General features: G+C 36.9%; 2 protein-coding genes across 2 annotated transcripts in view; one reads left to right on the forward strand and one right to left on the reverse strand.

The window, feature by feature from the left end:
- LOC306870456 (cytosolic arginine sensor for mTORC1 subunit 2-like) lies at window positions 1–21,715 on the forward strand. Its single transcript, XM_079417749.1, has 9 exons — window positions 1–440; window positions 8,406–8,476; window positions 8,984–9,177; window positions 14,469–14,601; window positions 16,987–17,110; window positions 17,490–17,600; window positions 18,551–18,633; window positions 19,526–19,620; window positions 19,711–21,715. The coding sequence occupies exons 1-9, from the start codon at window positions 328–330 to the stop codon at window positions 19,774–19,776; spliced, it is 990 nt and encodes a 329-aa protein (XP_079273875.1). The 5' UTR covers window positions 1–327; the 3' UTR covers window positions 19,777–21,715.
- Window positions 21,432–26,919, reverse strand: part of LOC306870453 (RCC1-like G exchanging factor-like protein) — a 9,489-nt gene continuing 4,001 nt past the window's right edge. Inside the window, exons 7-12 of the mRNA XM_079417746.1 lie at window positions 26,663–26,747; window positions 26,278–26,459; window positions 26,052–26,139; window positions 23,318–23,491; window positions 22,972–23,057; window positions 21,432–22,643 (exon numbers count right to left, since the gene is read on the reverse strand). Coding sequence (XP_079273872.1) covers window positions 22,566–22,643; window positions 22,972–23,057; window positions 23,318–23,491; window positions 26,052–26,139; window positions 26,278–26,459; window positions 26,663–26,747 — 693 coding nt within the window. The 3' untranslated portion in view covers window positions 21,432–22,565. The remainder of the gene's footprint in view (window positions 22,644–22,971; window positions 23,058–23,317; window positions 23,492–26,051; window positions 26,140–26,277; window positions 26,460–26,662; window positions 26,748–26,919) is intronic.

Here is a 26,919-nt window from a genome sequence, read left to right on the forward strand (position 1 = left end):
GAGTGACAGGTTGTTTGTTTCACTGTTACCAGCTGCTGGCCCATTCCAATCCTTGTCGGAGTGGAAACACGGGGGCCGACAGTCCTCTTTTTTCTCCCTTCCCGTTTACCTCGTTGTGCTTTCTTTTATTTCACCCCGCTTTACTCTCTTTCTCTCTTTTCCTCGGCAGACAACTTTTCCTTTTCTCTCCCCTCCTTTCCGCTCCGTTTGAAGGTTTTAAAGCCCTGTCCATAAGCTCTAGTTATTTATTTATTCTTTCTTGTTTTATCAAAACGGAATAGGCAGTTATATTTTTTTAGATGTACCACAAATGAGAAGACGCAAAAGATGGAGCTGCACATTTTAGAGCACAGTTTAAAAGTAGCAAGTATAGCGAAAGAGGGCATCCAGATTTGCACTCACGGATTAATCAAACTAGCTTTTCTGCCCTCTAAAACAAGGTAAGTAGCTTCCCGAATCAAGTTTGCGTTGTTAAACCTGTAACGACTGCGTTAAATGTCTTCGTGAAAAATGTGACGCGGAATCACATTAGCTTACCGCTACGCACCTCTTATGAGAAGCAGATGCACTTTACGTTTTTAATCCAAATGTCTATTTGCTCCGCGCAAGAGGCGCATGACATCACCGAGCAAGCGGTCATGGGTGTTTTGTTGAGCGGTAATGGTTGTCTCTGAAGTTGGTTCGACGGTAGAGGGGTGTGTGTACGTGCTCGGGGTTGTTTTTCTTCTTGTGCGGCGGTATAAATATACGGAGGGGGATGTTGCTTTAAATCCCCCCGTCTGTGATGCTCAATGCACGATAACGTATTGAGCATCACGGCTTTGATACAGATGAAGGGGGCATCCTGATGACTTGATGTGAAGCTTATCATGTCGGTCCTTGAATCAAAAACTGACCTGTTTTGATCAGTTTAACAGAGATCCGTTTGAACTGCACTCGGTGGCGCTGGTGGAAACCTGTAAACAACTGGAAGAGGAGGGAAAAGTTGTGGCCTGAGCATGATTTGCATGCATTTGCTGCATAGGCTCATTGCCTGTGAACAGAAATGTGCTTTTACCAGCTTTTGTGTTTGGTAATGCACATTCATTGCTGCTGGTAACGTTCTGCAGTTGTTTTCTCTCTCGTACTGATGCAACCTCAGATGAGGGTCTTTGTGAAAGACCATCTATTCATAGAGTCTCAAATGCCCCCTTGCTGTGTTTGCGTAAGCAGAGTGTGTGAGCACATCTCCAGTCCGTCTCTGGAGTCTGAACCTCAGGGAGAAACATCCTGCTCGGTCATTTAGACTGTGGACACACACACAGGCATCTAGCTAGAGTTAAAGTGGTTAGTTTGCATGTCTTTTATTAAAAAAAATTCAGTGGTTTAAATCAGGGGCCTTATTCCCCTCAGGCCCCTTTTATTTAGCATGTTTACTTGCTCTTGCGTTTCATAAATCTCATTTTGCTGGACCTTTCAGGATGCTTTATTGGTTCTATGCTTGTAATGGCCATGATGTTCAGAGTATTGTTTTGAAAAGGTCTTGCTGCATTCAAGAGCCTTCAGTTAAGTAATATCACACAAGTAGCCTAAGCGTGATAGATACTGGCTTTGACAATTAAAAAAAACATCAGTCAGCAACTACAAGTTGGACATGTTTGAATAGGAAACTTTCCTTTAGAGATCAAAGATGTTTTGTCATGACTCAGAGCCTGGAACAGCAATAATGACATCACCTCCGATCGAAAGGAAAAATACTGAAAATCGCAAAGTAGCGTCTCAGCAAAAACATTCAAGGTCTGCCTGCAAATGCAGGGTTATTAATTTTGTGAATTGAAGATTTATCACAGTAAAAAGCATTCAACGTTCAGGTTGTGTTTGCAGTGACATATTCCTCCTGGTGGTTTGCATCTGGCTGGGAACAGCATTGCTTCAGGGTTTTCTATTGTATTCAGTGCTGTATGTCTTGCCCAGCAGGCCATGAAGAGCTTTTTTTTTTTTTTGATCCAAATGCAATTTCATGTAGAAATAGCATTTTTGATATGGCTTCTTTTCTCATTTTGAATCTTTAAATTGATTCTGACTTGGCAAACACTTTTATGCTAGGGGATAGGGGGACAAACTTGTTTTTCTGTTGCAGAGGCACAGCTTGAATCAACTTATTTAGTGGCTGTTTGTGAAGTGTCTCAGAGTGATGCAGAATGCACACAACACAAGCGGAGCTCTGGAAATAGTTGCTTACAGTTTGAAACATTGTTGCCAACCCTTAGGTTGTGCTGGCTCATTCTTTGTCCAGCAAGGAGTTTTTGTTTACTCAGGAAGATACAATGAAACGACACAGTTAACCAAATGCAGCGTCACCATTGAAACAAACAAAAAAAACTAAGTATATTAAAATATATCAATATATTAAGCATAAAAATATGTGTGTGTGTATCTAAACATTCTTAAATAAAAAAAGTTTACTTGAGATGCAAACTGAACGTTTTAAGTCTTGTTGTCTGAGAAATGTAATACAATTGAGTATACTTGTTTGTATACTTAAAACAAGAACATATGTCAATGGGGTATGAAAACCTGTTTTCCCTTTGAATTGAGTTTTTTCTGGCCCCATTCATATTTTTTCTTGTTTTAATCATAAACTGATTTTATTTTAATCATTTTCCCATAAAAAAAGACTTGTCATTTTGCTTTTCAATATATCTGGATTTAGAGATCTTTAGACATTTGCAGTGGAAAACGAGACAAAATGACTAAGGAAGGCCATCAATTTTTGCTGTGTGATCAGAAGATATCACGGTATATTAAATCAGTAACAATGACTCTTAAAAGAGTTATATAGTGAACAAATCCTTTATTGTAACAAACTTGAAATCATTTTAATGAAAGTAAGCCTCCCTTCTGAGGAACAAAAAGCCTATAAGCCTTATGTACATCTATATGACACTTTAACATTTTAATTAAAGTTTTAAAATGTTATCAAATGAAAATTTAACAACACTTATTTTTGGCAAAGTGCTGCACAACAGAGGTATTCTTAGTTGAAACATGGACAAACATGATATTCCTTAAAAATAATGTTTAAGTTAATTATTATAAAGAATATTATTATTGTTGTCATAACTTAAGTACATTGTACAGTGCTAATTTATTTCTGTCAGGACTTCAAGTTAAATTGCACTTTTATTTTGGCGTGTTGTAGCAGACCTTTGAGTTTAGTGTATTTGACAGTGGTTTTTCTCAAATAAAACTGGTTTTCTCTCAGAGCAGGGGGCTGTTCCATAAAAGACGCTAAGAAAAGCGGGGATTAAAGTCAAACAAATCAATCGGGACTAAAGCGGTTCCATAAACGACAATTCAAGTTCACTCAATCTGACTAATGCTATCCAGGTTCAGTGAGTCAGGATAATGTGACGTACACGCTTATTCTGAAGCAGCCCTTAATGTCGATCATGGATCAAATCGATCCACCATAGCAAACAGCGAATATTTGTGCTGTTTAACGCATTTGAAACATTGTGTTTTCCTCAGTGCATAACTGATACGTCACAGGTATATTTTTTACATCTGTAAATGTCAGAAAGCCATGCAAATATATCCATTTAGCTGTCAGGAGTGGGCGAGGCTTATGCGAGAGAACGAGCGCTGCGGCGCGCATGCGCGCTACACAGACAGAGCAGAATAGAATACTAGCGCAAGAATTCTGAATAAAATATACATTCTGCTAAAATATCTGTTGTTGGACATTAAATGTGACACTTAGAATTTTACTACATATAAGTGTATTTTTATGATAGCAGCAACTGTTAATCACTAGCTCAAATGAGTTAAATGTGTGTTCCTCTTATCAGTTAAAATGTACTCTGATTTCTATTATAAATTTACATTTTTAATTCAGTGATTTTAACTTTTGATTGTGTTTTTATGCTTTAATGCTTTAAAGAGACATTTTAGATTGTAATGTTTTAATGTTCTAATAACCATAAAAGGTACAGCTGTCATAAATTCAGAGAGAAAGGCTGCATGGCTAGAAACTTCTGATCAACTGCATGCACAAGTAGCAACTATGTTAAAATGTTATTCGCCTACATATTTGGGCACAATACATTAAATACAGTTGGTTGTAGCCTATTTTTTATTTATTTGATTATTTAAGGTGTATTTTCTGTATACTTTTATTTTTGGACCGATAATAAATTAAACTGACTGTATGTGAGAGAGTCAGTGGTAATATGGATGCGTTCCTATTGGTCAGAGTTAGAGGAGCTCAGCTTAGCCTGACAGTTAGCCTGCTCCGGACCAGTTAGTTTTCCAGCATAAGTTGCCGGGGTAACTGAGTTTGAACTTTTTTAAGTTTGATTTATGAAACCGAATCTACCAAAAATAAGCCTGACTAACCGAAATAAGCCTGGCTTATACTCTAATCTTGGTTTATGGAACAGCCCCCAGCTCTGCTGATGTTCATGTTTATGTAGGCGCTGAAAACACCATTAGTGTCATGCTTGCATACTTCAGTATGTAGTAGATAAAACGACGCCACTCATATCTACTTTTGATTTATCCTTCCATCAGATTTTAAGTGACAACCTCGTTAACGTTATACTATAAATCCCATGTTCACGACTGCACCGGAATTCTCTGATTCACGGAAATTATACGGCCTTATAACTTGTTATAAATGCGACATACCTTTATCTGCACGGAGGGATGATGTCCGCGAATATGAGCGGACATGTTGGATGTATTGCCTGCTTTTGCAGCCACTTTGCGTCAACATTTTTTGCCAATTGGATTCGTCCTCAAGGACAACTCCACGTTCGTGTTTTTTTCCCCTATTCCCATACTGCAAATTTAAAAAAAAAAATTCGGCGGGAGATGGAGATGAGTTACAATCTCTGTCTCTGTCATTTCAGCAGAGTGAAGCAGCCGAAATAAATAGCATATGCTCGGGTGAGATTATTATATATGTTTTCCTTTTTTTAACCGTAGATATGCATATGTCCACGCTAACCGTGTACGTTCAATACCGGTATATCGTTACAACCCTAGTGGAAGTTGTATTTTCAAGCGTTGAAGTGTTGCTGAACTTATTGTCTCCTTACACATTTACATTCATAGAACATATTGACGTGTTCCCTTTATTTATCCTTTATTTATTGCTTAAATTTTATTTAGCTTAAAAAGGTCTGAAAGATTTACATTTACCTTTTTTAAAAAAAAAAACCTGTTAAAAATAGAATATATTTTTCAGTGTTTCAGGTGTCGATCTGTTGAATTTCAGTAAGTCCTGGTATTAAGCATTCAGTTAACATAATAAATAATAATATAACATAACAACTGGCCCTATTTACTCTCTTAATAGTTGCTTTTGGGCTTTTTGTACAAAATTCTTTGGTGCGCATTATTCCAAAGACAAAATGTTGTTGTAATGCTAAATCAAAGAGTATTAACTTGATCCGCCTCTGAAACTCCTTTTTGGCTGATGTTAAAAAGACTTCATGTTTTTTAACCCCTCCAACCATCTGGCTCTTCTAGTTTGTACCATACCATATATCACAATACAATCAATTCCCAGTGGATAAAATCAAGGATGGGCCTACATTCCCCTCATTTTACTCCGAAATACATAATGATACAGGAGTAAAATGCGAATCATTGCGACTTTGAATGTTGATTTTAAAGGATAGTTCACAATCCAACCAACAAACAAGTAAATAAAATCTTTCATTGTATGAACCCAAAAAAAAAAGTTTTTTTTGTTTTTACTTCTTAAAGTATAATCTTTTGTGTTTTCCAGAAGAAAGGAAGTCTTACAGTTTTGGAACAACATGAGTTTTTTTTTTTCATTTTGGTGTGAACCAAATGTGCATATTAATAACGATAATAATAATAAAATTGTTCTTCTGCTCCAATGGCTTTCACTGGGTGGAAAGTCTTTATTTCCAGCAATATAACCGGATAAACAGGAACGGCTTATAAATAAAATAAAAATAAAAAGGAAGCGGTAAACATATTTTTAAATAAACTGCTGGAGTCAATAATTATTTGGTTGTGCGTTTGAAATGATTCAATGTGTTTGTCCTCCGAGACCTCAGGAACGGTTGTTAGGAGCACATTTCTGAGCAGAGGCTCTGAGCGAGTGAGTCATAGCCTGTTGAAAATTTCCAATGGAGATGTTTTGTTGTTCTGATTTAAGGACATAAGACCTGCCAATCTATGATTATTGCTTTGATTTTTTTTTTTTTTGTTTTGGCTCATCTCGGAACTCAAATTAGTTTAGATCCATCACCTCTCTCTCTTCACTCGGTGACTCAAATTCAGCTCAAAGCCGAATGAATTCTTAGTGCTGCAGAAAGGTGGATTTTTACATAGAAAAATAAGTGAGTCAGTCTATTGCAGAGCATCTGACCATTTCCTATTTTTTTTGTCCCTGCTTTAAATAAAACAATTCAAGCAGTACTTCGTTAATAACATGCTTTAGATATCTTTCTGCACTGCAATGCTGTGTCATTTCACCTTTAGGCTAAAGGGGATTTGAAATGATCGCACAGCATCAGAAATGCATCCCCCCCCCCCCAGCACCACTTTGGCAGTATCAGATAAGATGCTGCTATCCAGAGTCAACAAGTCGCCTGCTTTCCCCCAGAGACAAAATGATACACTGTGGGTGGACAGCCCCATAAATAAGGACTCCTCTTACCTGGTGTCTGGAGTTGTTTGGGGTGCACAAGCAGCCTTATGAGCCAGCTGCGGCTGCCTAACACTTATGCAGAAATGTATGTAGGCTTATATTTGCACAGGCACATTCAGCATAGATATATTTTTCCTGTTTTGTCATCTTTGGGGAAATAAGTTATAGCCTACTGTGTGTGTGTGTGTGTGTGAAAAGCCGATAAAATCAGCATTTAGCTGAACAATTATATTCCTGAATGATTCATTTAGAGCGTTTGATAAAAGCTTTTAATTTGATATGATTATGACATCAGGGTCATACGGCTGTCCTCCTGATATCATAATAAAGAAAAAAAAGAAGTTTCTTTAAATGAAAACTACTTTAGATTTTGCTTAATCCTTTATTATTTCATTGGGGAAAAAAAGTGTTTTAACAACAATTATTAATATTGGGGAGGAAAAAACACAGTTATCAGAGTAACTGACCATTTCTGGAGGCACTTGACAAATATAGACACACCACCCCCACCTATGATCACATGGCGCAACTCCTCAAAAACCATATTAGCATGCCTATTATTAACATATCAGCTGTTTATTAGTACTTATAAAGCACATAATCTGCATGACCATATTCTACACCCCTAATCCTACGCAATACCTGAATTTAACTGCTACTAACTATTAATAAGCAGCAAATTAGGATTTTGAGATAAATGTCATATAGCAATTTGTAATAGTGAGAATTGGAACTTAAAATAAAGTGTGACCAAAAATATTTATAACATATGAAAATAATGATTAAGATATTTACACTTAAACTTATGTATTCATAGTGTAAGGAAACTTTTTACTTCATGGTTACACCACATGACATTTTAGAATCATTAAATTGGCACAAGTTTAGTAGTTTTTGGATTTCTCTAAGCTAGCCTTGGTTATTCTTCTATCTTTCATGTCCATTCAAAACAGTGCACTAAAGTTTAAAACTTTAAGGCCCGGTTTCATAGACAGGGTTTAGACTAAACCAGGATTAGGCCACTGTTCAGTTAGGAAATTTAAGTAATTTTTATTAAAATGCCTTAGAAAAAAGCATTACTGGTGTGCATCTTGAGACAAAACAAAGGCACTGATGTATTTTAAGATCAGTTAGTGCAAGATTCTTTCAGTTAAAACAGCTCAGATTTACACTTTAGTCTGGGACTAGGTTTAAGCCTTGTCTGTGAAACTGGGGGTAAATCCCTAAACCTGAGCAACTGACTATTTGGTATTTATCAATGAATTGTTCATTGATATACAAAAATGACATTTTCCCTTTAAAGAAAAAACATTTTTACTTCTTGGTTACGTCCACTGATCTAAATATAATGACTATATATATGTATATGTGTATATACATGTATATATGTATGTTCTCTACTATAGATCAGTGGTTTCATCATTAAATTAAAACTTTTCTTGAAAATGGTACTTTCTTTATGATGTTCTTCTGGTCCTTAGAAATTACCTGTTGCTTGTCTCACTCTCTCTTTTTTTTAAACATACGAAATTGTCCATTCAATAATGCGTCAAAGTTTAATTCTGCAAATCCCTAAGCCTGAGCAAAAGACCTGCATGCAGCCTGTGATCTCTGTGAGGCTGAGTAAATTGATGTTCATAGAAGCTTCTCAGGAATATGTTATTAACTTCTATTCATTACTCTGCACCTTCTTGGCTCATAATTTCCATCTCTTTCTCTCTTTGCTTCTTTCCAGATGTAAGTTCTTTAGTTTAACCGAAACTCCAGAGGATTACACCATTATCGTGGATGAAGATGGCTTTAAAGGTAGGTCTTGTGGTTACTCTTTTACTAAGAGTGCACTGGGTTTAGTGCAGTGAGGCAAGATTAAGTCATGTAAAGTATCACCGATTCTCTATAATTCCTTGTAGCTTGACTCACTGCCAATGTTTGACCACATATTGCTCCATCAGCGGCCCCCCCCACATTTCCATTATGGGTTACTAGATGCTAAGCTGTCAGTGGCTTTGGTTTTGTGGTTGATTGAGTGACTCCATGTCATTACACACTGGTTACCAAGGTGAAACCCGTTTGTAGCCGTGGATACCAGAAGCTCTGTGTTGCGAAATGGGTACAGGTGTATTAAAATCCCCTAAAGCTTGTGGGTTTGTTGCCAGCTTTTCTGGCCATATTTCTTCTGGAGAATTATAAATCTGAAGCATGAAAGTGGTAGAACATTTTAATGTTCTCAAAGTGCTAAACATCAACAAAATCTTATTTTTCCAAGAAAACGGAACAAAATTATTGGTAACTCGTTTCTGTTGTCTGTTTCAGAGCTGCCGGAGTCTGAGTATCTCAGTGTGGCCGATGCAACGTGGTTGGCTCTTAATGTTGTATCCGGGGGCGGGAGCGCTACCAGCTCTCAACCAATCGGAGTAACAAAAATCGCAAAATCAGTCATCGCCCCATTGGCAGACCATAATATCTCAGTGTTCATGCTGTCAACATACCAGACTGATTTTATATTGGTGAGTGTCACAGATGCTATAGAGAGAAGGAAATACTTGCCTTATTATTATATTCCAAATTTATGTACTATTTGCATTTCCACCAGAATTAAGGAGTTGTTTTTTAGTCAGTTATTTTTCTCCATTAAAACAATTGACCCTCTAAGAAGCACATGACACCATCATATAAGTAAGGAAATTAATATGTTAGTATAATTTATATTTACTACAAAACTAATTTCAGGGATTTTAGCATAAACCTAGTTCAGGGGTCATCAGTTAGCTGGGTTCCTTCTGGACTGTGAGACAATGGGCTTACCATTTCTACAGTTTAAGTGAGCAATCCAATCAAACAACAGAGCGGTTCACACCAAAAGTGCTTAGGGTTGTAATATTTTATATCTAGTTCCAGAGTTGGTGCTTTTAAGCCCTTTATGTTCCATGTACATTGCTTCTCCCCCCAGTTAAAAATGTAAAGCGTTGCCTTACTGATTAAAAAAAAAAAAAAAAATCATAACTTGGTTATTTTAACAACAGTGGTCGTGACTGTGAGCAACACAAGAACTTGATCCTTTTGTCAAAACACTGTAGAAACAAGAATGCAGCAATATCAAATGTATTTGACTAAATCAAGTTTGTGACAAATTAATGGAACCTTTACACAAACATTTTACACAAGTGTTTCATCATAATGTTCTAACTGGCATTGATCCAAACCTGTTCCTGGAGGGCCGGTGTCCTGCAGAGTTTAGCTCCAACCCTAATTAAACACACCTGAAGCAGCTAATTAAGGTCTTCAGGATTACTAGAAAGATCTGAGCAATGTTGTTGGAGCTGGCTGAAAACAAACTCTGCAGGACCTTCGCTCTTCAAGAGCAGGATTGGACACCCGTGAATTATATCTTTTCTAGCATGGATAGGCAAGCAGCATAGACTGTATGAAAACAAAAAGAGATACTTTGAATTTACTAGTTAGCCTGGTGATTTGTTTTTTGCTAGTGCTAAAATGTAACAACAATATGCTAATAGTCGAAATAAACAGCTGATCTTACATTTTAATATTTATATTCAGTTTGGCTCAACTGATAATGAAATATTTGAATGTTTTTTTGAGAAATAATCTTATACACCACTAGGCCTGTCGCGATTCGTCGATTTTAGTCGACTATTCGATTTTTAAAAATCATCGACTTCATTTTGCTTGCGTCGACTAACGGCAAAATACCGGACGTGGCGCATTTTACGGACGAGAATCCATAAAACACATTATTACGATTTAATGAAATAATTATATGCGATGCAGTTCTAACATAGTAAGTTATATGCGCTTTAATTATTTATATGCGTGTAGGTTAAGTACGTGCGTCTCACAGCGGCTTCGTTCAGTAATTCCACAGAAACTGTTATCATTTACATGAGGAGCGTCTCAAACTCATCTCTGCATGTTGTTGTGAGTTTGTGTTTATTATAACGTTCATCTGGGAACGCAACGTGCGCCATTTCATCAGATTTGTAAAGTAAATCATTTATAAATCGACACAAACACAGGAGAATACATCGAGATTTCAAAATAAAAGCTCAACCGCTCACTCTGAGTTCACACGTTTGATGTCCACACATTCATTTAATTACAGCGGCTATAGCACTTCTGTCCTAAAGAAATGGCCAAATGTTAAAGATTAAGTGTACGTTTGAATTAAATGGTGCTTGGTCAATATTAAACAGTAATGTGTAAAAATAATCATCAGGCCGTTGGCGCCCCTGCAGGCCTTTGTTGTTATGCGTAATCTACATTAGCTCTATTGTTTATAATACATTATGTATTTTAACAGTTTTGTTCAATAAAACCATATGATTTATTGCTTTTGATACTTTATTTGAACTAATTATTATTGCATCATTGCTATTATGTATGTATTTTAAGTAATTTTAAAAGCTATTATTGTTCACTTAAATCCATTTTTGTTACCACAAAAAAAATATATATAATAGGGCCCTATGAAATCTGTTTTATTTCCAAATTCAGTTTTTTAAATTTTATTAATCAAAAAGCCTGTCTAATTAATTGAGTTTTACAGTTTTATCTGTACCAAATTCTGTTTTCCATTATTTTCTGGATTTTATTTTAATTGATCCATTAAATTTTAATAATCAAAAGCATCTCCAATTAATTTATTTTATATTAAAAATTATATTAAAAATGTTTTTTCAGAAATACTGCACATTTACATTTTTCACCTAAATAAATTCTGGCAAATAATATTTCTGGTAAATACTCCTTTAAAAAGTGTTTTTTGATTATAATTTTATTATTAGACTAGAACACGTGGAAATGTTGTCATTCTCACACTATAATACTGAACTTTGATTTCAGTGATTTGGACTATGAGATGGACACTTGCTTCTTGCACTCTGTTGCACTTTACTTTTGCTTAAAAAAAGGATTTCATAGAAATTTGGATTTCATTTGGTTTAATAAAATATTCTTAAGTAAAATTGTTGTTTTTTTGTGGGAAATTAATCGTTTAGATTAATCGAAATAAAAAGTCGTTAGTGGCAGCCCTATACACCACAGATTTGGCTCAATATCTTAATCCTTGATGACTATTTTTGACTTTTTTTTATTATTACTCTTTTATAAAGTACTACTGCTGATCACAAGGAAATTTATAACTATTCCAAAAAAGTTCTATCCCCGGACTGGGACAGAAAATACAGACACTGGACCTCTTTTTAGTTTAATTTAACACCCCTGACCTAGATAAAGTCTGTGGGAAAAGTTTTGTTCTCTCTTGTGTGATTCACTTCACTTTTGGCTCATACGGCATCGCATAGAATCGTCTCTGACTTATTCTGGAGTTTACACTTACTTAGACAACCCTCATTACTTGAACTGTAGGAAATTATATGAATCCACACATGAAGTAGTAAAAATCAATATAAGGATAAAAAAAACTTACTATCCACCTTATTTTTCCTGTCGGAGCAGGCATGGCCATTTGTAAACTTAATGTGTTTTTGTCTTCCGGTGTCATTTGCTTCCAGCTATTTTTAGCTGTTCTAAATGGCTTGTTTTGCTGCTTGATATTGCAAACTGTTATGTCTCACCATATTACTTTAATGTATAATCTTATTTATGAGCACACTGGCTTGTAGTGCAAACAGTTTTACCATTTACTGCACTTTGTTATTCTTGTTATTTCCCTACAGCGTCTAATGAACCTGAAGTCTTGCACATTCGCAGAAAGCGTCTTACTTCCGCATTGAAAAATATAACATGAGAAAAAGAACCGCAGTGTACATGACAAACACAAACCAGTCTATTACAAAAGATTATATGAAAACAAGCATATTAGTGGTTAAAATACAGATTCACAACTTCTCCATTTTATTGCACAAGTTGAAAATGTCCTTTCATATAAGTGCACGGTATATATGACATTGTCTCATTATTTCTACTATGTTTAAGTTTAAAGTATACATACAGTAATTCCTGAGCAAATCGTCACTTCTCTTTTCCTTTAACCAACCCATGTACCATGACCACAGCCAGTTGCTGTCATCTCAGCACATTTCTACTTTGTGTGTGCTTGTGAACACACAGCCAGTCTATCAGTGATGGAACAATCACCAGAGCCTGTTTATGAAAATAGCATGCAATGTGGGAGTGATGGTAATCTGGGGATAGTTATGTAAAGAGGATAAAGCCTGTGGATCAGCAGCCGCTTGGTGGAATTTACCGGAAAGTTCACGTTCCACACCAGCTGCTCCCAGCCAGAGGAATAATCACCGAGCTTTATAGAAAGAGTGGAGATGACCTGCCTCCTGTGCTCGGCCGCTGGAGAGGCCATTTCCTTCTCATCCTCACCCTGTCCTTCGCTCTTGGCCTGCTTACTCAAAACTTTAAGAGCAATTCAAAAATACCCGTCTGTATCCGTCCCATCAGGCCTAGAGCACACAGATGTCTCCTTCATTTGGATAACTAAAAAAAAAAAAAAAGAAGTGAAAGAGAATATTGTCTTCCAGAGGAGTTGTTGATAGGTTTAAGCTTTGTAGCCCTGGGAAATACTCACTGTTGTGTAAGGCTGAGCTGAATAGTTTTGAACTATACTTAGTATGAATTAAATGCGTTTTAAATATTACTTTTTTACTAGGGGAAATATAATATCTAGAAATATCTTTAAAGCCATTAACATATTTACTGACATATAGCTCGAGACTTACTGATATAACAATGATAATATAACTTTATTTGTAGTACTATTTGTGCACATTTCTTAATATTAAGCCTAAAACTACTTAAGCACAAGTTTAACCATCATTTCAACCAAACCACCATTGTTACTTAATGCAAGTAGTAAAATAACAAAAATTCAAACTAGTTAAAATATTCAAACCATATTTTCACCAAATGAACACAAGAAGCAAGTCACTAAAGTTAAATTTAGAAACACCATTACAACATAAACCTAATAGCCAAATTAAAAGCATATTAAAATTGTTGTATTTGTGATTTGCTTGCTTTTGTCTTGCCAGCCAAATGAAATGGTATGTTATACATATATATTGTGAGATATTGCCCAGCCCTACTGTTGTTGTATCTGTGTAAAATGTTTGCTGTTGTTGAACTCTTGTTAGTTTTCTCACGAGATGGTAATGGTTCAATGTAAACCTTGAAAATGTTCCTCTAGAGCTTTTATGAGCTTATAAAATAGTCCAAGGAAACTGTATATCCGTGGATAGTTACCCTTGCAATGCTGTGTGGCGCTCATTTAGTGCACCCATCAGGGCCTCACTGGAATACTATGAATTTCAGCTTAATTGGTTGCTTAAGACATCCTTATGTATTGTTTTCACTGTAATGTGTTTGAAATGCAAATGAACATTAATTTGTGATGTTTAAATCAGCTGGTTTTGGTTACTGAAGGAAATGGCAGAAGCGTCTATATTAAGGGTTTCTACATGTTTGTGTTACTGTAAGATGAGCTCTATTGAACGTTCATACTGTTTTCATAAATTGAAACATCTGAACATCTCTGCCAGAAATGCAGAAAAATAAGCTTGATAAGATTTGTGCCTGTACTCTGTTCTGAAGTAGCACATTCTTATAACTTGCTTGGTATTTCTCATCTGTACTTCATAAGCCACAGTACATCACGAGTGTATATTATCTAACAGGGTTTGCCACAGTTTTAATGGTTTATGATTATCTGTTCTCTCTTTGAATAACTGAGCTCACTCAATCTTCATGACGATAGCTCACTTGTAGTATTTTTACAAAATGAAAAATTCTCATGCGATTCTGTCCATAGGTTCGAGAGAGGGATCTGCCCATGGTCATGCACACGCTGTCTTCAGAATTCACTCTCCTGAGGGTTGTCAATGGAGAAACAGTTGCTGCCAACAGTACCGGGGTCACCAATGGTTTTGTCAAGCCTAAACTGGGTAATCATCTGTCGTTATTCTGAGGGTGTGTCGACACAAGGCATTTGTGCATTTGCAGTAACAAGTGATGTTGCTGAGACTTGAAGGGATAGTTCACCCAAGAATGAAATTAATTACTCCCCGCTCATGTTGTTCCAAACCCATAAGACCTTCGTTCATATTCAGAACACAAATTAAAATATTTTTGATGAAATCCTAGAGCTTTCTGACCCTCCATAGACAGCAACACTGAACCACTGATGTAACATGGACTATTTTAACCATGTCCTTACTACCTTTCTTGGCCTTAAATTAGGGGTGGGCGATATGGCAAAAATATCATATTACGATTTAATTTTTTTTAAATATCACGATTTCACGTTTTTATCACGGTTCTTTGTCATGTTGGTTTTACTGTTTTGTCTGCACAGTACAGCCAAACTAATTTCCCTATTATAAAGACAAATCCTTTCAAGGTAACAAAATATAAAAATAAAACAGATGATTCCTATTAAAGTAACTATTTTTTTCAGTCAAGAGTAGCGAGTTATTTTTTTGTGTGTTGTTGTTTTAACATTTAAAGAATAAAAATTCTGTCATCTGTCGAATGTTGATTGTCATAGTGTTTATATTTATACCATCATTTACTCACTCAAAATTAGTTTTAAACCTGAATGAGTTTGTTTCTTCTGCTGAACATGAATGCTATTTTGAAGAAGGTGGAAAACAAACAGTTGCTGGTCCTCAGTGACTTCCATAGGATTTTTTCCCTTCTATCAAAGTCAATGTGGACCAGCAACTGTTTGGTTACCCTCATTCTTCAAAATATCTTAATTTGTGTTCAGTGCATGAAGGAAATTAATACAGGTTTGGGACAACATGTGAGTGAGTAAATAATGACATAAATTCAATTTTAGGGTGAAATATCCCTTTAATGACAGTTGGCTACATGTTTAGTTCTGTTCCTGCACGCATCTAATATACAGGCACGCATCCGTTTTTCTCTCAACTTTAAAACAAAGCACTGTATATAGATCTTTGCGCACTGAGTTCACAGAAATTCATGGTCATTTTAATATGTGGCTCTAGTATCGCTAGCAAAGCATCATAATAATGATAATCCCGCTGCTCCTTAAGGAATGGGAACTCTCAGTCCTCTCTATATCTCAGGATTGGATGGACCCAATATTTCCTTTCTTTTTCTTTTTTTTTTTTAAGAAGCGAGAGGACAACAAATTCATCCTCAATGCTTGAAGACTCCATTTAGTAGGCTACTGTTTTGCTATTTTTTTTCCGCAACGGATTAATTCATACGCTTTCGGACTCAGTGTGCAAGGTTTCTGTGCGTGACGAATTTTTAGGATTACAAATACGAAAAAACGCATGTAAAAACTTCAGATCTTTAATCTACCGCTGAGTTAACACTGAATGGATGTGGCGTTGTACAGTACATACAGACTGCGGCGCCAGAACTGAACTGATAGAATGTGTAGCACCACTACAATATTTCTTCAAAAGCAGATTGTGGAGACATTTTTATCGTCCACGATCAAAAATCGTCATATGGCACACCCCTACCTTAAATGTATCAGTTGCAGGGTCAGAAAGCTCTTGGATTTCATCAAAAATATCCTAATTTGTGTTCTGAAGATGAACGAAGGTCTTATGGGTTTGGAACAACATGAAGGTGAGTAATTAATCACAGAATTTTCCTTTTTGGGTGAACTGTCCCTTTAAACTAGTAAATCAAATGATCAGTTTAGACTCCTCCTATCCTCCTCATTTTTAATGCAAGCATAGCACGATCATTTGTCATTTGAATGTGTGAGGCTTCCAGTGTTAGCCGTTTCCAATTTTACTTGTACAAAAACAGAATCTGTTTTGATACTTTATAGCATAAACTAGTATTATATTTAATTTATCAATCATAAACGCACTAGTTTGTAGCAGTTTTAACATTTACTTTCTAGGATTGAAGGTGGCCACTTGTCATGATCCAGTCAATTCTTGATGCATAAATCTGACTATTTTAAAATTTTGTCCACTCACTCTTTCTCTCAGAAATATTACATTGCAGTAGTAAATCTGGTTGTGAATGCCATGTTGACTTTAAGTAGCATCTCCATCAACAGTAATGCACATTTGGTACATAATAGAGACCAAATGGATTTCATGGTAAAACATCAGTTTAGAACATTGCTAAACTCTTATATAGAAATATTACATAAAAGTCACTGATCATGTCCTTTTCGCAACATTATTTATAGAATTTTCAGTGGAAAAGGATTCCTGTGAGTCCTTAAATCCATATATATATCCTTATCCTTCCCTTGTGAAACTGACACACCAGCGATGTTTGTGTTTACAGTTTGTTAGCATTATCAGCTCTCTTTTTCTTTTCCTCAGTCCCTCGGCCGATCATTCACCCTCTCTCCAGCCCCAGTAACATGTTCTGCGTTACCAGCCTGGACCCCGACACGCTGCCTTCGGTGGCCACGCTGCTCATGGACGTCATGTTCTACTCAGGCGGGTAAGACCTCTGTGCGGGCCTCTCCTCCTGGCTTACATATGACAGTAACCGAGAGCCATCTGCCAGATCTATTAGAGAATAATACACACAGGTCTCTGTAGGGAGTGTATTATGTGACGACAGGGGAGAAAAGACTGGAAACAAAATGAGCAGTGTGTATTTGTACTATTTTGCTCTTCCTTATAGTGGCTGAACTTGTTTACTACTCGGTGGAAACGACAGTGGCAACAAGCCAACAGTTAGAGGGAAAGATCATATCAGAGTTGCCCTTTATCATACTCCTCCTCCCATTCTCACTATTCCTTGTGAAAGCATCAGCTGAGTTGAGCTCTAATTAAGCTTGTGCAATAACAAGAATCCCTGCTGTGCTTCATTACAGAGCGAAAGAGACCGGGGGGCAGAGCGAGGATTCTGGACACATCCGCTTTTTCTCCTTCTCGCTGATCGAGGGCTACATCTCTCTAGTTATGGATGAGCAAACCACCCGGAGGTTAGACCACCCAGCCCTGCATTTAACACACTATTAATGTCAACATGAAAACACAATTGACCCTATTTACTTTCTCAATACACACCCCTGGTGCATGAATCAGAGTACATGCTTTTACAAAGGAGAAAGGGTTTGTTTCTGTATAAATATACTCTATTATTTTCCAAACAATTTCTTCCAGCCACCTGCAACACTTGTATTAAATACCCATTTTTCCAAATAATTCCCAATCCATAAAATCTTTTTTCATTGTTCACATGGAAATATCACATTAAAGGGATAGTTCACCCAAAAATGAAAATTCTCATTATTTACACACCCTCATGTCATTACAAATTGATCAGTGTTATTTTATAGAAATAAAAGCCAAAATTAAATCTGTATTAAGTGATCATATAAAGTGCCTCTTCAGAAGATTGAATCAAATTTATCAATTCATATGGATTATTTTTTACTATCTCTACAAACATTGTCAAGCGTTTTGTGGGTAGAAATCTCTTAGGTTTCAGTAAAGATATCTTCATTTGTGTTTCAAAGATAAATGAAAGTCTTATGGGTTTGGAACGACATGAGGGTGAGTGATCTGACAATTTTAGTTTTTTGGAAAACTCCCTTTAACAGAAGTAAAAGGCTTGAAATGTAGTTTCATGTTGACATTTAAGGAATTCATACATGAATTTTTTATATACACTGCAATATTGAATGGCTTGTAAAGTGGGTTTCTTTGTCTTTTGACTCCGGCGCTTAAACTGTCTGCAGTGCTTTCATCAGAATTGTCCAACTATTTAAAAATACCAATCTTTTAGCTTGAAGCCTGATGAATCACCATGTCTTTGTGTGTGTGGCTAAAATAGAACTTGCCCGATGAAAAGATTTTTGATTACATGTACAGTATCATTGTTTTGTTATCACTACTGCATATGGTTTCCATGCTGCTCTTTTCTTGTCAGGTTTCCAAACAATGTCCTCTTCACTAGCGCTTCAGGAGAGCTTTGGAAAATGGTCCGCATCGGAGGACAACCCTTAGGGTTTGGTGAGTTCAGGTTAAAACTCAGCCTGCTGTTATTATGAGAATTTCCTCAGTATCTGAGGATTAGAATTTGGGGGTTGGTTCTTTTGACTTGGGTCAGTTAGCAACCACCCAGAGCACCCTAGAAATGTGCTAAATAAAAAAAAAAAACCTAGAGCACATTAAAGCCCCATTCACACCAAGTACGATATCTATAAAGATAACAATATTAGCGTCCACACCAGCAAACGATATCGTCTGTTTATTCTAAGTGCACACGCGTCTGTCGCTTTAAATTCCCGAGCTCGTTATAGTAGGATGGATTCTGATTGGATGTCAATGATTTTTATCTTTCATCAGCTGGAAAAAAATCGTTCTGAAAGTGATTTGTAACGATATCGTTTCTCTGTGCCTTTATCGTTATAGTTGTGGTGTGGACTCTGCTATTCTTTAATATTGAGAAGGATTTTTAGAACTATATCTTTATCGTTATCGTCCTTGGTGTGAACGGGCCTTAACAAATGCTTAGCCACATACTGTTGTCATGATAACATTCACATTTTCCTTGATTGTAAAAAGTTTTAAGGTCCAGTCACATTAACAAAATTTAGTGGGTAAAAAAAAGATCTATTGTCTGTTGTCAATACTATACTATAGCGTAGTGTGAGTCACACAGAAGTCACTTTCAGACCAAGCAGCTGCCGGTTGGTCAATGTGGCGAATCTACACGGGGAAATGTTTCGCCCTTGTGTGAAATTCCCTATTGCATGCATTCCTATTGAAATGACTGGATTTTACCCATGAAAATTCACCAAACAACAGTAAATGTGACTGCATATTTATGTACAAACTACCTCAGTAAATCAAAAGCACATTTGAAAGTTTTGGTAGCTGGATTTCGTTTGTCTTCCATCAGATGAATGTGGCATTGTGGCTCAGATATCTGAACCGCTGGCGACCGCTGACATTCCAGCCTACTATATCAGTACCTTCAAGTTCGATCATGCACTGGTGAGTTTGAGCACCCACCACTTTCCCGTCACTAAATATTCAGCTAGCAAAGATGAAGTTTAACACCAGCAACATCTTGTGTCCATGCAGGTGCCTGAGGAGAACATCCAGAGTGTGATCGGAGCCTTGAGGACCAATGAGAGCACAGGACAGTGAGACTCTGCGATTGGCTAGGCATCCCGCGTCCCTGAAAACATTTCGATTTCTTATGTCAAACTCTTAAAAGTGCCAAGAGCTTACCTGAGGAGTGCTTCTGGGAGGAGGATCGGAAGGGATATGGATAAGTGAGGGGGAGGGGACTTTAATCTTGCAGTCAGTATTAAGTGACGGCATCACTTCCTGGTCATTTCTTGCAAAAAAGAAAACCCTAATCCCCACCTAACTCTACAGGGACCCTGCGATGGTGTGAATCCAGTGTTTTTCTTCTCCTCTTTCTCCCCCTCTTCCTCTTATCCACTCCTCTGCACATCATTTTACCATGGCAACAGGGCCTGGACTTTAGCTACCGATTCTTAAGACGTTACAAATAACCGTTATGTATTAGTGGCAGGTCCTCCTCCTTGAGGACACAGAATGTACTCCAATGTTTCTCGAGATTTATTACCTTTTTCCTGCCCCCCCCTTCTTGTTTTCCCTTGCAGTGCCAAGACATGGGGCATAAACAGGCTCCTTGTCTAAAAACGTGATGTTTTTGGGATGCAATTTGATGGTTCAGGGCTGTTGTTTTTTTTTATTTCGGCAAAATGGTCCAGTCACAAGTTCAGTCTGTGAAAGAAGGTTTTCACTCTCGTTCAGAAAGTTTACCGTTTTTGTTTAGAGGTTTTGTTTCTTTCCCCTCACCTCAATCCTATATTCACATTTCAATGCCAAGTAGCTGGGTAATGAATTAGTTGTTGTTGCTGTTTTTGCCTCGAGTACAATCAATGTTTTTTCTGTCTGCTCGGCCGAGTTTGCAGCGAACGTGCACAGAGATTGGAATCAAGGATTCAGGTGAGGTGAAACCGTTTTTGTTCACATGTACTTGTTTGGTTTATATACACAAACAAGTACACGAATCGTGCAGTTTACTGTATTCTGATTTTAAATTCGTTCCACTGAGGATGTCGCTTTTTATCACCGCCCTAGGGTCATCACATGCTTGCGATCGGATGAAATGTCTCTTTAGTCTTCACCACTACTCGCTCTTTCGAATATTTCGCAAAGCTGTCTCTTCATTCACAGAGGAACTGTTAGGGGAAACCTGTCGTTTGTTGAATGTTAGTTAAGGTCAGCTGTCGTGGACACTGGCGTTAGTTTAGGCCTTCAAGCTCCCCTTGTCTGCACTTTATTTAAGGTCTATCTTACAGATCTTACTCTTCTGATGTGAAATACCGGGGATGAGTATCTTCCTCTTTGAAGGGGTCACTTGTTGCTTTTTACACGAGTATGGGTGTCTTTTTGTTCCGCAAGCTTTTCTTCTATCAGCTCCTAAGCAGAAATTTGCAGAAACCATATATTTATCAGTGTTAAGAAGGGGTGACCTGTTTGTTCTCTGACAATTAATGACGTGAAACTATTTTTTCAGCTTAGATTTGATTTTCAATTGTTACTCTTTTTTCACTGTTTGAATCATGTTTTCTTAAGCGTACAGTGGGGGTTTACACCATGCGACTGCTAGACCATGTGCCAATTGAGGATTTATCTGCACAAGTTTAAGATATTTAGTCATATCTGTGATTTACAAATGATTTCTATAGGATGATATTTGCTGAAGCTACTTCTTCTAACTACCCATACAAATGATTGATTTGGAGAAATTGATTAAACCAGCTTAGACACCAGAAAAGGTTTATTCTGATTACTTTTACCTGATTACTTTTTGAACTTTTGTTTTTCTTTGACCTATTTTGTGTAGGTCAGAACTGTCCCTGTATGTTTGCACATTAAAGAGGGTGACTTTCAACTATTCCCTTTTCCCTCAGAATGTCTACTGCTTTATAATTGGTACTTTAATCTTATGCGATCTATCAATACAGTTTGGTACAAATAAAGCATGTACTTGATTCTGAAGGATACAAGAGTTTCAATAGAACTTCAAATTACATTTTCTGTCCCTGAAGTGGCTTAAGTCAAAGTTTGTTTTTGCATGTCTTCATTTAAGGCCTCCAAACACATACTTTTTAATTGATCCATTTTAAGTTGCTTCTTTATATTTATTCATTTTTGCAGCGGCCTTTTTCAGGCCTGAAAAACCACTTTCTTTTAGAATATTTAATTTTTATCTAGTAATTGCTCAATTAACATAAAACTGACAAGCCACAGTCATTGTTCTTTTGAGAGTTATTTAGCAAAGGTATGAATCTCAAGTTTTAATTTATTTTATAATATATAGCTTGTTTCTAATTCAGTAATCACAAATGCATGGAAATAATTCATTACACAAAAGTTTTAAAAGATGGGTAGTGCTTTGCCAAAAACCTCTGCTACAGCACTGTAAAGCCAGATGCATTTTAATTTAAATATACTTATGTAGCTGTACAGTTTCCAGATCCAATTTGTTTGCTTCTTGATAATTCACTGTGATTTAGACAAGAAAAGCAGATCTTGAAACAGCACAGATAATGTCTCTTTATCATCACCTCAGGTGGACACCGTATGATCAATGTATCATTTGGAGCAAACTTCCAAAATGTCCAAGTAGCCAACATAAGACTCATTAAGAGGTCTTAACCTATTTAGGAGTTAGACTCGGGTCTATTTTTGAAGTCAGTACTGTCAACAGCAAAGGAGGTGTCGCATTTCCTTGTTACCTTAAGTACAGCCTTGGCTTAATGCAGAGTGACATGAAGACTCCTTAGTGAGGGCCTGTAACAAGTCCAAAGGTTCTGGAGAAATAATGAAACGTGGCATTCTGATGGTGTTCGTTGAAGTGCCTGATATATTAGTACGAATTTGCCTTGACAGTCTCATATGATTGATCTGACCAGCGCCACCATGTGGTCAACACCACAGGCAACATCCGTCACATGGCCTGGCACTGTCACCTAAAACAAATGACGAGCATTAGCATAGAGAAAACAGATGAACAACTAATGTCTACTGAGTATAGTTCTGTTAATTTACAACAATTAACAAAGTATATATTTTTTGTCTATTCAATGTTTTCACTTAATGCAACGAGTTGAAATTGTTCATTGGGAGCTTTTCTAAGCAAATTTTGATCTTTGTGATTAGCTGTGATTCATTAGAATAATTAAACAGCGTTTTATGTCATTATTTTGGTCAAAAAAAAAAAAACAATTGGCAGCTCAAGCTCTGCAATCTACACTTTTTCATGTTAAAAGAAAGAATGCAATGTTTTTGGTTTCTTACCCTCCATGGAAAATACTGGTCATCATGTTTTCCAATGCCGAGACATCCTCTCATATTCTTACCCCAAACAAACAGCTCACCTCGATCTGAAAACAATATTCATGTAGCAAATAACTCAGCCTTCTATTTACATGGATGTTAGCCAGGAAACAGACTGGATTTAATACCACCATGGTTATGTAAGCATTTGTAGCAGGTGTTTTCAGGAAAAAGAACCTTAACAGTATCCTGCATAAGAGCACATTTCAAATCTCTGAAATCGCTTCAGCAGAATCTCGTAATCAATACATCATTTAATATCTTGAGTGAATGTACATGCAAAGTAATAACGTTTTGACTAGCTTACCTGTGATGGCTGCAAAGTGATTGAGTCCACAGCGGATGGACGAGACCTTCACTGTAGAGTTTAACTCTGACCTCCCAAAAAACGTGGCTGGCACTCTTTCTGGGATAGCAGACTCTGAAAGTTTCGGGCCTTTTCCCAGGATTCCAAAACCCCAAACAAACACCTCTCCTTCCTCTACAGAGATTGGGTCATTTAATTTGTTACATAAGCATTTCAAAGAAAAGATCATTCAAAGCAGCAAATTATGTTTTTCAACAGTTGTATAGCTGGTTCAACAATTATGCATTCAAATATTAAAATCCATTGAGCGTTTTAGATTATGATAACGACAAACCATGTAACCACTTTGTCTAAAATATGCATGTAAAATATTCATTCACCCCACACACACACACATATATTATATATAATATACAGTGCCCTCCAAAAGTATTGGAACAGACAAAATCTGTTGGCTGTGGAGTCAAGACATTTACAAATATGATTAAAAGATGAATATGAGACAAAACTACAGAATGTCACATTTTATTATTGGGCGATTCAACACATAGATGTTTTACCAGCTAAGAAGTTCAGCACTTTTAGAGTTTCATCCCTCTATCTGATGTGAGCATAAGTATTGGAGCAGTTGCCTCACAGGTCTTTCTAAGTGATCAGCTGCTGTGTCCTGTTGCATTAATTCTTCAGATATTAAAAGCAGGGAATGTGTCGTATCAGTTATATCCATTACTTCTGTATTCTGAATCTTGCATTCGATGATAACACAAACAAACTAGGATGAAGACGAGGGAGCTGACTTTGAGAGAAAAGCAAGCAATTTGGATGCTAAGAGAAAAGAGGAAGTCAGTTAGAGCTCTAGCAAAAACAAAGGGCATGGAGAAATCAAGAGTTTGGAAACCACCAGCGACACCAGCAACCAACAACGACCTGATCGGCTGAGAAAACAACAGTAGTTGATGACAGACAAATCATAAAAGCTGTGAAAATGAATCCTAAAAGACGTGTCTGTAAAATCACCAACAACTTCCAGAAAGCTGGGGTGATGCTCTGACAATTTACTGTCCTCAGGAGACTTTGACACAGAATAACAGATGCTACACAGCAAGATGCAAACCTCTGATCAGCACCAAAAATGGAAAGGCAAGATTAGAGTTTGCAAAAAAGCATAAAGGTGAGCCAGAAGAGTTTTGGAACTGTGTTTATGGACCGATGAGACAAAGATAAAACCTTTATCTAAGTGATGGGAAAGCAAAAATGTGTAGAAAAAAAGGGAACTGCAATGATCCCAAGCATACGGCCTCATCTGTAAAGCATGGTGGAGGTGTCAAGTCAAGAATTTGGCGTAAAGAACATGAAAGCATGGATCCATCCTGCCTTGTCTCAACGGTTCAGGCTGGTGGTGGTGGTGGAATGATGTGGTGGATATTTTCTTGGCACACTTTGGGTACCTTAGTACCAACTGAGAATCGTTTAAACGCCACGGCCTACCGGAGTATTGTTGCTGACCATGTCCATCCCTTTATGACTACAGTGTACCCATCTATCTTCTGATGGCTACTTCCAGCAGGATAATGCACCATGTCACAAAGCTCAAATCATCTCAGACTGGTTTCTTGAACATGACAATGAGTTCACTTTACTCAAATGGCCTCCAGTCATCAGATCTCAATCCAATAGAGCACCTTTGGGATGAGGTGGAACGGGAGATTCGCATCATGGATGTACAGCCAACAAATCTGCAGCAATTGCGTGATGCTATCATTTCAATATGGACCAAAATCTCTAAGGAATGTTTCCAACACCTTGTTGAATCTATGCCACGAAGAATTAAGGCAGTTCTGAAGGCAAAAGGGGGTCCAACCCGGTACTAGCAAGGTGTACCTAATATATATACACCATGTAACCACTTTGTCTCTAAAATATGCATAAAATATTCATTCATATATATACGTGTGTGTGAGTTAGTAAAGCACAAAAGTACACTAAAGTACTGATTGTTTATGGTATCAGGTATTAATACTAGGTTTGGAAGAAAATATATTTCAAAGTATTTGAATGTACTACTTTGTGTTACTGTATTGATATTAATGAAAAATATATATTTGTTTACATTATTTCTATAAACTAAACAAAGCTTAAAAGCTAAAATAAATCATGTTTATCCCCTTAAATATTTTAAAATATATACTTAAAGCATCCCCTGAGATTTTGTTTTTATAACTTACATTTACATTTATTCATTTAGCAGACACTTATCCAAAGCAACTTACAATTGAGGAATACAACACATTTGCATGTTCAGAGTTCTCTTTACTAACTGCTACCATGACATGCCAGACAACATAGAATATTTCACATTTTTTAGTGTTTGTTTTTACATTAAAATTATTTGATATTTATGATTTAATTAAATAATTAGCTTTTGATCAACTTACAATGCCCAGTTTGGAAAACACTCATTTAGAATAAGAATCTATAAGAAGGCAAAACCTAGCATATTAAATTGTATAGCACCAGGGTTATTATTGTTAACTACAACCAGAACAAAACATTTTCATCACTTGAAATAAAATAAAATATTAACAAAATATAAAATAAAATATTTTATCGTGCTATTTTCCATATTCGTTTACTATTTACATTGTACTTCAGAGAGCACCATAGTACTTGTGGTCATTTTTTAAGTGCACTGAGTTGTTCCAGCAAACTCTAGGGTTGAGGAGTGTAATCTTACCGTTCAGTATAGCCACCTGTGTTCCTCCGCATGCCGCCTGTCTGACTCGTCCCACATCCCTCAGGGCCAGCAGCCGTGGAGAGCTAATCTGAAAATCAGACTTTACAAGTGAGCTGCTCAGCCTGTTTTTTTTATATTTTTTTTATCCATATATAACTCCGTATAAGTGTTTCTTCTATGACAGTGAACAATCACTGGTATTTTGTTTGCCAGTTGTGCTCTTTACCTGTGTGGCCTCAGTGACAGAGGCCAGCTGCAGGTACTCCGAGTTTCCCCAACCAAAAACCTGCCCATCTGTGGACACGGCCAAACTACAGTCTCCATATGTGGCCACCTGCTTAACTTTGACCCCAGCCAGATCTCCACCGACGAGTACTGGACAGCAGGCCTTGGTGTGATGGCCCAGACCTTAAAATACATACCAGAGACATTAATCCCGAGGGAAGGGTCACATGGTCTGATGTGTACAAGTATGAGCCGTGAGTCACTGAGCGTTTTCTGGATAATTTTTTTGGAAAATGCCTAGAGGTGGCTTTCATAATGGAGTGGAACAAAAGGAGGGACTGAAAGAAAAGAGACAAAGATAATGAAAGACAGATGGTGAAACAAACCTGTTTGTCCATCTGCACCCCACCCACAGGCATACACAGAGCCTCTGTCTGATAGAAACAGACTGTGATCCTGCCCACAAACCACCTACAGGACGAGACGAGCAGGACAGATGGAGTGAGGTCCAGGTGATATTTCAGCCCAAATTCCAAAAATAAAATTACATTAAATCATATTTTGCATAAAGAAAATTAAGCTTATTAAGACCTTGAAGACTTTTCAATTGTAACATAATTTTCATGGTTATTATTTAAAGTAA

This window comes from Barbus barbus (genome assembly GCF_936440315.1).
Source record: "Barbus barbus genome assembly, chromosome: 5".
NCBI classification, from domain to species: Eukaryota; Metazoa; Chordata; class Actinopteri; order Cypriniformes; family Cyprinidae; genus Barbus; species Barbus barbus.

What these genes read in the sequence shown, in the direction of transcription:
- LOC306870456 (XM_079417749.1), top strand. Translation starts at nt 328, where the DNA reads ATGGAGCTGCACATTTTAGAGCACAGTTTAAAAGTAGCAAGTATAGCG. An exon ending in TTTCTGCCCTCTAAAACAAG is followed by an intron (nt 441 to 8,405) that starts GTAAGTAGCTTC and finishes GCTTCTTTCCAG; the next exon opens with ATGTAAGTTCTTTAGTTTAA. An exon ending in TCAAGTTCGATCATGCACTG is followed by an intron (nt 19,621 to 19,710) that starts GTGAGTTTGAGC and finishes GTGTCCATGCAG; the next exon opens with GTGCCTGAGGAGAACATCCA.